Genomic DNA, 13,714 nt, shown 5'->3' on the forward strand with positions numbered 1-13,714 from the left:
AGGCTACTTGGCTTTTACCCTATGAGAAATGAGAAATGAGAAATGATTAGGGAGGTTGGACAGGGGAGGGGCAAGTTCCTATTAATGTTGTAATGGGATCTGGGATCCTTCTGGCTGCTGGGATGGGAATAGCCTGCTGAGAAGCACAGTAAGGAGCAGTAAGTGGGGGAGGGATAGAGGGAGAAAAAGAGAATCCCAAGCCAACTCCACGCTCAGCACAGAGCCCAATGGAGGGCCCCATCCCACAACTGTGAGATCATAACCTGCGCCAAAATCAAAGTGCCCCTCAGAAAAACAAAATAAAAAAGGACAAGATAAGTGATAAAAAAAAAAACAAAAAAACAAAAAACCTCAGGGCCTGTGGGCAGTTCAGTCAGTTAAGATTGATTGATCTTGATTTAGGCTCAAGTCATGGTCCCAGGGTCATGAGATATCGAGCCCCGTGCCAGGCTCTGGGCTGACAACTCGAGCTTAGTCAAAGTGCTAATGCTATCCTGAGAGATGGAGGCCTGCATGTAGGTGGTGAGAAGAGAGTCAATTCTGGATATAGCTTGAAGGAGAGCCAATGAGATTTGCTGCTGACTGTGATATGGTGTGTGGGAGAGAGACAGACTGTCTCTGGGGAGAGACTGACTCTGACACTTTGGGCAGCTGGAAAGGTGAGTGGCCATTTACAGAGAAGGGGAACAGCTCAGGAAGAATAGGGCATTTTTTTGGTGGGGGTTCCTTTTTGGGAGCTTCAAAAAGAAGGGGATATGAGGAGCTCATTTGGGGATATGTTAAATCTGAGATGCCTATTAGACATCTGAGAGGAGACATCAAGTTCTCATTCAGATATATGAGTTTGGATTTCAGAGTAAGAGTCCGGGCTGAAAATACTAATTTAGGAGCATTAGTATAATTATGATTTTTAAGGCCATGATACTAAATTATGTTCAATTAATCTATACTGAATTGTCATTGACAGGTAACAGCTTATATTGTCACCTGCCTACAAAGAGCTATATATCAAAAGTCTTAAGTTAAAGGAGTAAATATCTATTTATGGAAGTTCAGGCATTAGTCAGTGGGTGTAGTGAGTATCTTCTTAGTCAAGTGGACTTCAGGACTCCTGAAATCTCTCTGGAGGAATATACCTCCACTTGGATCTCACATAAGCCAGGATGGCAGGTGTGCGCATGTACATCCACATTTTCGTTTGCACCTAGAGAATGGCAAAGAACCCAGAAAAACAAACCCTGACCTTCCATGGAGAGAGAGTTACCTGGATCTCCCCTGGCACCCTCAAGGATCTCCTGGAGCTGAAAGCAAAACATCCTGAGGCCCCTCTCGTCTTGGGCAACACTTCACTGGGTGAGTGATTACAGCATTTCTCCTCTCACCGCCAAGCTGGTCCTCCTGTCCCCTACTTTGCTCTCAGTCTATAAAAACTACTTTTTAAGGATAAAAGCCTCAACCTTTATAATAAAAATAATATAATAGTATATTATAAAACATATATAATATACCATTGTATATCATATGATATGATTATCTAATTATATAATTTTGTACCCTGGGAGTATGCAGCATGACCCCCTGAGGTATGGGGGAAAAATATTAGAGGGTAATTTGGGTTTTTTTGTTTTTGTTTTTGTGTTGAGAGAGAGAGAGAGAGAGAGAGAGTGCATGAGCCAGGGAGAGGGGCAGAGGAAGAGAGGGAGAATCTTAAGCAGGCTCCATGCTTAGTGTGGAGCCCAATGTGGGGCTCCATCCCATGACCCTGGGATCATGACCCCAGGTGAAATCAAGAGTCAGACTCAATTGATTGAGCCACCCAGGCACCCTGAGGGGTTTTTTCTTTTTTATCATTTAATTTATCTTGTCCTTTTTTATTTTGTTTTTGTTAAATAGTGAGTAGATATAATGGAAGTCTGTAAAATATGCATGGGTACATTAACAGTGCACACCCAGTTACCAGCTACACCCAGTTTAAGAATGAGCACCTTACCAAGAACTTTGAAGGCCCGGGAGCCCTCCCAAACCACATCCCCTTCCCTTCCCTTCCCTTCCTCTCAGAAGCACTCATTAGTCTGAATGGTGGTGGTCAGTCACTTTCTTGTATTTACAATTTTACCACATATATTTGAGCCTTTAAGCAATATGTCATTTGCCTTAGCATATTTTTGAACTTCACATAGAGTGACATAGTATTATTCTTCAATTTGCTTTGTTTGTTCAACATTCTTGACCTGAGATACACTCATAGTGTTGCAGGTAACTGCTAGACTCCATTGTGTAACTACATACAATTTGCTCCTCCATTCTACTAATGAAGTACATGGAGCGATTTCCAAGTTTTGCCTATTATTAATATTCTTTTTTTGTTATTAAGTTTTTTATTTTAATTCTAGTATGGTCAATATACAGTGTTATATTAGTTTCAGGTGTACAATATAGTGATTCAGCAATTCTATACATTATTCAGTGCTCATCATGAGAAGTGTACTCTTTAATCCCTTTCACTTATTTCACCTCCCCCACCCCGGCCACCTCCCCTCTCGTAACCATCAGTTTGTTCTCTATAGTTAAGAGTCTGTTTCTTGGTTTGTCTCTCTCTTTTTTTCCTTTGCTCATTTGTTGCTTTTTTTCTTAAATTCCACATATGAATGAAATCTTATGGTATTTGTCTTTCTTTGACAAACTTATTTCGCTTAGTATAATGATGTCTAGCTACCTCCATGTCATTGAAAATGGAAAGATTTCATTCTTTATGATAGCTGAGTAATATTCCAGAGAGAGAGAGAGAGTGTGTGTGTGTGTGTGCACGTGTGCGCATCTCTGTGTGTGTGTCTGTGTGTCACATCTTCTTTATCCATTCATCAATAGGTGGACACTTGGGCCGTTTCTGTAATTTGGCTATTGTAGATAATGCTGCAATAAACATAGGGGTGCATGTATCCCTTTGAATTAGTGTATTTGGGAGGTAAATTTCCAGTGGTGTGATTCCTGAATCATAGGAAAATTCTATTTTTAACTTTTTGAGGATGCTGCATACTGTTTTCTACAGTGGCTGCACCAGTTTTCATTCCCATCAGCAGTACACAAGGGTTCCTTTTTCTACACATCCTCGCCAATACTTGCTATTTCTTGTGTTGTTAATTTTAGCCATTCTGACAGGTGTGAGGTGGTATCTCGCTGTAGTTTTAATTTACATTTCCTTGATGATGAGTTATGCTGAACATCTTTTTGTGTGTCTGTTAGCCATCTATGTGTCTTATTTGGAGAAATGTCTGTTCATGTCTTCTGCCCACTTTTAATTAGATTATTTGGTTTTTGGCTATACAGTAGCATAAGTTCTTTATTTTGGATACTAACAATTTATCGGATATGTCATTTGCAAATATCTTCTCCCATTCAGTAGGTTGCCTTTTAGTTTTCTTGATTGTTTCTTTTGCTGTGAAGAAGACTTTATTTTGATGTAGTCCCAATAGCTTATTTTGGCTTTTATTTCCCTTGCCTCATGAGACATCTAGAAAAATGTTGCTACAGTCAATGTCAGAGACATTACTGCCTGTGCCCTCTTCAAGGATTTTATGGTTTCAGGTCTCACATTTAGGTCTTTAATCCATATTGAGTTTGGTTTTGTGTATGGTATAAGAAAGTGGTCCAATTTCATTCTTTTGCATGTAGCTGTCCAGTTTTTCCAACACCGTTTGCTGAAGAAACTGTCTTTTTCCCGTTGGATATTCTTTCCTCCTTTGTTGAAGATTAATTGACTAAACACTTGTGGGTTTATTTCTGGTTTTCTATTCTGTTCCCTTGACCTATATGTCTATTTTTATGCCAGTACCATATTGTTTTGATTATTACAGTTTTGTAATATAACTTGGAGTCTAGAATTGTGATACCTCCAGATTTGCTTTTCTTCATGAAAATTGTTTTGGCTATTTTTGGGTCTTTGGTGGTTCCATACAAATTTTAGGATTGTTTGTTCCAGTTCTGTGAAAAATGGTGTTGGTATTTTGGTTTTTGGCTATTGAGTTGTATAAGTTCTTTATTTTAGATACTAACACTTTTGATGGAGATTGCATTCAATCTGTAGATTGCTTTGGGTAATGTAGAGATTTTAGCAATATTTGTTCTTCCAACCCATGAACATGGAGTATCTTTCCATTTTTCTATGTTATCTTGAATTTCTTTCATTAAAATTTTATAGTTTTCAAAGTACAGGTCTTTCATCTCTTTGGTTAAGTTTATTCCTAGATATTTTATTGTTTTTGATGCAATTGTAAATGGGATTGTTTTCTTAATTTCACTTTCTGTTGCTTCATTATTAGTACATAGGAATGCAACAGATTTCTGTACATTGATTTTATATACTACAACTTTACTGAATTCATTTATCCATTCTATGATTTGGGGGTGGGGATTAGTTTTTAGGATTTCCTGTATATAGTATAACATCATCTGCAAATAATGAAAGCTTTACTTCTTCCTTACTAATTTGGATGCCTTTTATTTCTTTTTGTTGTCTAATTGCTATGGTTATGACTTCCAGTACTATGTTAAATGAAAGAGGTAAAAGTGGACATCCCTGTCTTATTCCTGACCTTAGGGAAAAGTTTTCAGTTTTTCTCCATTGAGTATAACATTAGCTGTGGGTTTTTCATATAAAGCCTTTATTATATTGTGGTATGTTCCCTCCAACCCTACTTTGTCAAGAGTTTTTATTATGAATGGATGTTGTACTTTGTCAAATGTTTTTTCTGCATCTATTGAAATGATCCTATGGTTTTTATTTTTTCTCTTATTGATGTGATGTATCAGGTTAATTGATTTGCAAATATTGAATCACCTTGCATCCCAGGAATAAATCCCACTTGATTGTGGTGAATTATTTTTTTAATGTACTATTGGATTCAGTTTGCTAGTATGTTGTTGAGGATTATTGGATCTATGTTCATCAGCGATATTGGCCTGTAGTTCTTTTTCTCAGTAGTGTCTTTATCTGGTTTGCTATCAGGGTGATACTGGCCTCACAGAATGAATTTGGAAGTTTTCCTTCTTCTTCTATTTTTTAGAATAGTTTGAGAAGAATAGGTATTAAATGTTTGGTAGGGATGCCTTGGTGGTTCAGTCAGTTGAGCATCTGACTCTTGATTTCAGCTCAGGTCATGATCCCAGAATGATAGGATCAAGCCCTGCATCAGGCTCTGTGCTGAGCACGAAACCTGCTTAAAATTCTCTCCCTCTGTCCCTCTCCCCTGCTCATGCGTTCTCTCTCTCTCTCTCTTTCTTTAAAAAGAAAAAAAACTAAAAAAAATTTTTGGTAGAATTCACCCATAAGGCCATCTGGCCCTGGACTTTTGTTTATTGGGAGTTTTTTTTATTACTGATTCAATTTCATTGCTGGTAATCAGTGTGTTCAAATTTTCTATTTCTTCCTGCTTCAGTTTTAGTAGATTATATGTTTCTTATGGTGAATATTCATATATGTTATATGTTTCTTATGATGAACATTCTTATATATGTCTCCTGGTGTCAATGTGCAAAAGCTTTTAAGAACCTCCCATCCATTTTATTTTCTGGTTTTATAAACATATAATGAATGTATAAATAAGTAAATACATGTACTGGGAGAACATCCCTATAAATTCACTTTGCAGGAAATATGGCCATTGCTTTCATATTTATACACAATTATTACCAATTAAAAAATGGTATCTGAATATTTTTATGAGAAACTTTCAGTACCAAAAAAAAAGGCATATTCTCTTTCCTAAATCTGTCTAATACATATATATTTATTTATTCACTTTTCAGGACCTGCAATGAAATCTCAAGGACGTGTTCACCCAATTCTCCTCTCTCCTGCTAGGATTTCTGAGCTCAGTATGGTATTTAAAACAAGTGATGGTGAGTTCCTGATGTTCTTAGTAAAGCATTAGTGAACCAACCCCTGCACTAAACTTACACTTACCAAGTAGTCTGAAACCTCCTCATACATTTGTCTTGTCTGGCCTATTTCTAGCTCTTCATCATTTTTCTGATGTGATATAATATCCCTTCCATAAAACCTTGCCATCAAAATCTTTGCACAGAATATGAGGTATTCAGATGATATTATTCAAGACCTTCTAGTCACATGCAGGATTCTTGCCTATAAAATGTTATGTGACCAAAAGACAATAAATTTGCAGTGTAATTTTGATGGGAAGACAGTGAGAGAACTAGTGCCATCCATTGGTTGAACAGTCAATTCCTAGGAGGGAGGATGTTTGCAGGGGAAAGTGGGAGAAATATCATCAGGCACTCAAATGCTACTTGTTTCATATGGACAATGGCAAGAGGTAAAATGAGACAAAGACCTGCCCAGGTAAACACCTCTAGTCACTTACAACATCCTTCAGGGCCCACTACCTGCCAATACTACTACATCAGGCAAGGTGGTACTCACAAAGTAGTAAGAAAGCATGCAGGACTTTGCCTTCTTTTACAAGGAACCTTATTTCACTCCTCTCCTCATCCCCCAGACCTCCTAGCATGTAAGTACATGCATATAAGTGCTCAATTCAATGACTGACAAATGAAGAGTGGGAAAAAAATGAATGAATGGGTGGGCCAGGAACTTGAGTTTGGGGTGCAGTGGTAGTAATGACTTTCTTAACTTAGACAACAAGGAGTTAGAACTGAAAGTTTGAGTCAAGACTTACTGGCCATTGTGTGCTTGTGGGCATCACTGGTAAGCAGGGCAGGGGACCTACCATGGGTGTATCACTGCCATCTAGGAGTCCCGCCTTCCTGGCTTCTAACCATCATCAGCCAAACTTAGACTGTGCTGCAGACCAGCAAGCATGCCCTTCCCTGACCTCACCCCACCCATTTGCAAGGAGGGGGACCCTTCCTGGTTTTGCCTAGCACTGCAGCCTCACAGCTTCAGGTTTGGGACAGTTCAAGTAGCACACCTAAATGCCACTCAAAAAATGAGGGAAATGTGCTTAGACTCACTCAAAATCTTGGTGAAGGCAGAAGGGAAAGAAGAGGGAGAGCAGCATGGGTGGGTTGGGAGCAGAGGTGACCAGTACAAACAGAAGGTTAAGACAGGAAAACCCCTGACCTTCACCCCAGGCATCATTTAACCTACCGCTTTCAAACATCTCTGTCCACAACCTTGTCCTCAAAAAAATCTGAAATAGAGTAAGTAAATGAAAATAAAATGCTCTGTTTGAAGGAAAGGGGAGACTTCTCACCATCCCTCTGTCTCTGGACCCCTGTGTCTATGCCTGAGAGAACGCTTCAGAGCACAATTCATATCCCTCAGTGTAACCGCAGTCCCTCATCTCAGGAATTCCTCATGAGGAAGCCAAGATGCAAAAGGAAAGTAAACTCGCCCAAGGTCCCTGAACTGGCTGGTGGCCAGGTCACCAAGCCACATATCTCCCATTTCCAATTCAGAACCCTTTCCATTAGCACCCTTCCTCATCCTCCAGGCCCACCCCAGGGCCTGTCCAATTGGTTGTTCAAATGGACTGCTCAGTTTGGATCTGCAAAGTAGAGCCAGATTCTGAAATCTGAGGAAACAGTATGCCTTCCTCAAGCCCTCTTAAAATTAAAGTGTGAGTACCCTCTAGTGGCAGAATGTTCCTTCAGGAATATTTCTCCGGATTCTTGAACTTTTCCTAAGGCCCAGAAGAATGCAGGACACTGGTGAGGGAGGGGTACATTGGAGCCAGGTGTGTGTGTGTGTGTGTGTGTGTGTGTGTGTGTGTGTGTGTTTCCCCCTCCCAGAACCCCCTCCCACAGGAGTTAAATCTCTGTGACAGCTTATGTTTGTTTAAATTTTGCATGCTAATCCATATCACATACATGTTTGACTTAGTGTACATTTTTTTCCCTCAAAATCTTTAGTATATTAAATGCTCCAGAAAATCCCTGAATCTTTATCCCATAGACCCATGAACTCTGAAAAGCATGAAGTTAAAACAAAACCCACATTCTCAGAATCAAAGTTAAAGCTCTTTCCAACTACTGGAATATAAGCTAGGTGTTATGACCAAAGATGTAGTAAAATACGAATAGTACAGTAAATACAATTTTCTCAGTGCAGCTATGCCATGGCTCACCCAAAGCCAGGGGGTAATGTGAGCAGTGGAATCAGAGCAGAGCAGACAGCTAGACTTTTACTCTCCCCTGGGGCTGAACTGCCCTATTTTACCTACATCAAATAAAAGATGGTTGTGCTGGTCTGTATGATGCTTCTGACCTTTAAATAAATAAATAAATAAATAAATAAATAAATAAATAATGTCTTTTTGTTTTTTACTTCTTCCCTACTAATAAGGCTCTGGGTCTATTAGGTAGGAGGAATTGTATGACAGGAATCAAGCTTGGTCTTCTCAGTGCTCCTGTGAGCAAAAGTATGGCCAGGATTTTTGCAGAAGTTAAAGACCAACCTCCAGTGGACCCTGTGGTGAGAGGAAGCAGCAGACCATCGCTGATGGGTCTGGAATGGGCTCCTATGTTGCAGAGTGCCTTTTATGAAACACTGGGCCACAATAGGGTAAGGACTCTAGGTTGAGACATTCCAGGAAGGAGTAGCAGTTTATTTACCTTCAGGCAAGATTTGCTTAGTATAAGGATAATAAAGAACAGAGAGTAGTTTCCCTAATCAATTAGGTTGGCTGTGATTATTGAAGTCACAGGTATGTTATGTGTTATGTGGGTATGTTAGCAAAGGTGGGGGAAGTATTGTGCCAAGTACATTTTTAATATTGATAAAAGATAAAGCTATATGGGAGGGTAAAATATTCTCAAAGATTAATCTACAAGAGAAAACTCAAAGCATAGCCTGTGACATTATGAAAACAGACTAACTGCAATTAGAACCCAGCCCTGGAAGTGATGTCCAATCAGACTGTATGTGAGACCAACTCATTCTACAAACCTGAGGAAGTAAAGGATTAATTTCAGAAGGCCAACTAAGTGATCTCCTGATGACTTGGGTGATTGCTTCACTTCAAAGATTGATCTGAACTTTTTTCATACCTATTGTGGGGAAACCCCAAAGCTGGTGCTAGTATCCTGCCTATACTCACAAGTATGCCTGCAACACCTGTTAATTTTTAATTACTTCCTTTTTCAGGTGGCACATAGCATTGCCCCAATCCTTCTGGATGCTTTCCCATCGCTCCTGCTTTTCTGGCCCCTCCCTGGGGACTCCCAATGTCCTGAGACCCAATAATACCCAAAATAATACTTGGGGAAGCTCTTCCCAGAGGCTATGTTCATTCTGATTACCTGGTGCCCCTCCTGTAAAAGACTTTGAGTCTCAAGGCTACCTGTAGAGGTGGAAATCAGCAGTCAAAGCATTATTAATTATAGACAATGATCTGGGCAATTGAAAGACCTTTGCAATTATTTTAATGCCGTCAGATTTATTCCCCTTAATCACAAAACAGCTTTGCATAGCTTCACTGTGGTTAGTTAGGAGGGGGGGTCAAGGAAAGCTCTAGTAGAGTCTGCCACCTGCTACTTGTCACTGTCATTCCTTCTCTCTAGCCTCTCTTTCCTTGCATTTGTCCAAAGGAGAGTATAGACCAGCCCAGGACTCCTAATCCTGGCTGCACAGAATTACTGGGGAGACTTTGAAAGAGCCCCATCCTTGGGGCGCCTGGGTGGCGCAGTCGGTTGGGCGTCCGACTTCAGCCAGGTCACAATCTCACGGTCCGTGAGTTCGAGCCCCGCGTCGGGCTCTGGGCTGATGGCTCAGAGCCTGGAGCCTGTTTCCGATTCTGTGCCTCCCTCTCTCTCTGCCCCTCCCCCGTTCGTGCTCTGTCTCTCTCTGTCCCAAAAATAAATAAACGTTGAAAAAAAAAAAAAAAAAAAAAGAGCGAGCCCCATCCAGAAATTCTGTTTTAATTGATCTGGGAGTAGAGTATTGGTGCTGTTTTAAGTTCCCAGTGATTCTCTGTACAGCCAGTGTGGAGAGCCAATGTACCAACTGTACACTAAGGCCCAGCACCAGGATTATAATTCAGTTGCTTCTCCAATGTCACCTAAAAAAACTTTTCTTTTCTAGGACTGACAATAGGTGCTGGCTGCAGTCTGGCCCAAGTGAAGGACATTTTGGCTGAGCAAGTTTCCGAGCTCCCAGAGGAGAAAACTCAGACATACCGAGCCCTCCTAAAGCACCTGAAGAGTCTGGCAGGACAGCAGATCCGGAATATGGCAGTATGTCCTCTGGGCCAATCATTGGGCACACTGCACCTATTTCTTTTCTTTTTTTTTAAGTTTATTTATTTGAGAGAGAGAGAGAGGAAGGGCAGAGAGGGAGAGAGATAATCCCAAGCAGGCTCTGTGCTATTAGTGCAGAGCCCGATGCGGGGCTTGAACTCACAAACCACGAGATCATGGCCTGAGCCGAGAACAAGAGTTGGACGTTTAACCAACTGAGCCACCCAGGTGTCCCTACACCTATTTCTTAATCTCACTGAAATGTTGAAATAAGCACTGGCAGAATCATTATGCAAAAAGGTCTCAGCAGATTGAAACAACAGGCACAATAAATAAATGTTTAATATTTAACAAACATTATTAAAAATATATTTAAAAGACGACTCTAAATCAAGTTCAGTAGAATAGCCAAGTGACAATGTAGGTGGGAGAAAAGGAGATCACAGTTTTGCTCATTTCATGATAAGAATGTCAAAGAAACTAATTTAGTTTTAGGCTGTATTAACAGAAGTATAATACCTAAAATAAAGAGGGTAGCTTTCTCTACTCCATACTGTTCAGACCACAGCTAGAGAATAACGTACAGATCTGGGAGGCACACTTTGAAGTCTGGCTGGTTTTGACCTCAGAAGAAACCAAAAGAGACATAGGTTTTCAAAATATGCATGCTCCCTCTTCTACATACCCCAAATGGTGTGTTAGAGATCCTTGGCATATGAGGAATCAGGGGAAGAGACAGTTCCGTGAAAAAGCTCTTCAAATGATTCCAAAATGTTCTCTCCTCCTGTTAAGAACTCTGACACCTTGCAGCCTGGCAAGGAGATCATGGCAGGAGAGTAAGGGCTTGGAAACCACATCAGAAAGAGGAATGGTGGGGGTTGGGACAGTCAGAGAGACCATGAGAGCTGCCTTCAAATATTTTTTTAAGTTTATTCAAAGGCAGAGAGAGAGAGGGAGAGAGAGAATCCCAAGTAGGCTCCTCTCTGTCAGTATGGAGCCTAATGCAGGGCTCGAACTCACAAACCATGAGATCGTGACCTGAGCTGAAATCAAGAGTCTGATGCTTAACTGACTAAGCCACCCAGACCCCCTGCCTTCAAATACTTATAGACTCATGAAGACAGATGTGATTTATTTGATATAACCACAAAGGGTAGAGGTAGAAGTATGACTGATAGGGGAAAGTCCAGGGAGACAGAATTCAGCTAAGTGGAAACAAGAACTTTAAAATCAAGCTGTTGATAGAGAATCGGGGATTCCCTTTCTTCACCCATGTTCCAGCCCAGCCCTCAGCAACCAAGGTGGTCACTGTAGATTCCATCACTATGTGGGGAGGAGAGTATTAGGTTGAATGGCCATTTTTCTCCCAAGTTCTGAGATGTTATAGGCTCAAGCAGATCTAAGAAGGGGCAACTGTCTCTCAGATGCCCAGAACCCCAACACACCTGTATGAAGTCTGGCCATTTCAGGGGCAGAGTTAGATGTGGCTGAGGTCCTATGTACCCAAGGCAGGATGGCATCCTTGTAGCTAATACCACAGCCATCTGTGCTGTGGCCAAGGCTGAGTAGGGGGTGGTTCAGAATGGGACATGGAGACCCACTGTTTAGGTTGGAATCCCAGTCCTGCCCCTTCCTAGCTGGGACATCATGGTCAAATTTCATCATTTCTCTGTGCTGAGTATCTTCAGCTGAAAAATGGAGACAATGGCATCAGTCTCACTGGGTTAAAAAAAAGTAAGTAAATGTGTGTAAAGAAGTAGAACATACCAAATGCTGTGTGAGTGTTGGTTACTATCAGTTCCTGTCCCGTCCAAAGTAGTGGGTGAGAGGTTCCTTCCAGACTGTCTGAATGGAGTCTCTCTACCAAGAGGACCAAGATCCCTTGTGACACTTTCACTACAAGAGGACCTTAAGCAGGTGCCTGTGGGGCCTAGGATCTGAGGAATAGAATGACCAAGGCAATAACTCTTTCTTTTTAGTCCTTAGGGGGACATGTTATAAGCCGACATTGCTATTCGGATCTGAATCCAATTTTGGTTGTGGGCAATGCTACCCTCAATCTGATATCAGAAGGTAAGCTACCCCAGAACATTCTAGATTGCACCCAAGATTTTTTGTCTTTCTTTTTAAGGAATTGGTATAAGTCAGAGCACTGATCTCTGGCTCTTAATCCACCATGGGAAGCTCAGGCTCCTAGAGGAAGGCACACTGATACAAGGGAGTGGCTAGTGCTTCCTTCTGGCACCACTGCCCATGTACACACAACATTCACCCTACCATAGCCGTGTGACAGCCAGGGGTGGTGTGCAGAGGCTGAGGTGAAGGCTGTCTGCTGTCTGAGGACTGTTGTCTACTCTCCTTCATTCCTATTTCCCTCAGTTGCTGTGTGAGAAGCCACAAGTCTGGGGAAGACACACAAGAAACACCATGGGCCCTCTAGGGACAGAAGGAAGACAATGATGAATTTTACATGCTGGCTGAAAGGATCATTCCCTGGGGCTGCTCCATGCAACACTACCCTTGTCTTCCTGGAAACACTCAGCTCTCTCCCTGCCTCCACTGCTCCAAGAATGCTGACGTACCCCTTTACTGGGCACTAACTGTATGCCAGGCTGTATTGGACATCTTATACACAGCATGACTAGTCCAACCAACCACCCAGCTCTCACTTGTAGAGACAGGCACAGGATGGGAACCATCATCTGCATCAGGCTCCCTCTCCAGGGCCTCTGGCTCTCCCTCCCATCACTTCTCCTGGTCCTTCACCCACAACCCATCAACTATACACTCCTTCTGTCCCTCCCACTTGGCCAGCCAGTCATTTACCCCTCCTATGGGTGGACCAGACCCAGGCACTAGGGTGCAGGGAAGCAATCACAATCTGCTCCCCACATGAACTTCAGGGGTGTATCCAACCAGGAATTATATCACAGGCAATGTAACCCTCCCAAGGGGTTTGTTGGCCATAATACGATCCCATCCCTAACTGGTGGGAAGTGCTGGGAGAGCCTTTGTGCAGAGGAAAAGCTCGCACACCCTTATTCAGCTTTGCATGGGGCCCGCCTAGGAGGGGGGAGAGGAAAGGCCTCACCCTGGCCTGGCCTGGCCTGGTCAGCCATTTTCCTGAGTCCTCCCCGCCTGTGGTTGAATGTGACCCCAACCTGACCCCCAAACACCAGAAAAGAAGAAGCCAAGAATCTGGGGCATCAGGATAGCAAGGATATCCTGGCCTGCATGCAGGGCCTTCTACTACATTAGCAGTAGTGTTCTTCTACTGGAGGTTGGTGGTTACCTTTGGCTTAAGGTCTGTGTTTTCCAGCTCTGCCAAAGCCACCTCCACCCTGAGCGCAATGTTTCTCTGGTGCTGGTAGATGAGCTCACTGACCTAGCAGCAGGGCAGGCCAGCAAAGGTCAGCAGGGGCTCCATCTGGGGTTCTCCTGCTTCCTTCTCAACTACCCCTACGTTCCAATCAGCATTTTGCCTCTTTTGCCATGAACA

General features: G+C 42.1%; 1 protein-coding gene across 1 annotated transcript in view; it reads left to right on the forward strand.

Annotated features, from left to right (window-relative positions):
• AOX1 (aldehyde oxidase 1) overlaps positions 1–13,714 on the forward strand; it is an 87,381-nt gene that overhangs the window by 16,062 nt on the left and 57,605 nt on the right. Inside the window, exons 9-12 of the mRNA XM_045480674.1 lie at positions 1,209–1,353; positions 5,806–5,898; positions 10,061–10,212; positions 12,195–12,288. Coding sequence (XP_045336630.1) covers positions 1,209–1,353; positions 5,806–5,898; positions 10,061–10,212; positions 12,195–12,288 — 484 coding nt within the window. The remainder of the gene's footprint in view (positions 1–1,208; positions 1,354–5,805; positions 5,899–10,060; positions 10,213–12,194; positions 12,289–13,714) is intronic.

The sequence above is a fragment of the Leopardus geoffroyi genome, chromosome C1, assembly GCF_018350155.1.
Source record: "Leopardus geoffroyi isolate Oge1 chromosome C1, O.geoffroyi_Oge1_pat1.0, whole genome shotgun sequence".
In the NCBI taxonomy this organism is placed as follows: Eukaryota; Metazoa; Chordata; class Mammalia; order Carnivora; family Felidae; genus Leopardus; species Leopardus geoffroyi.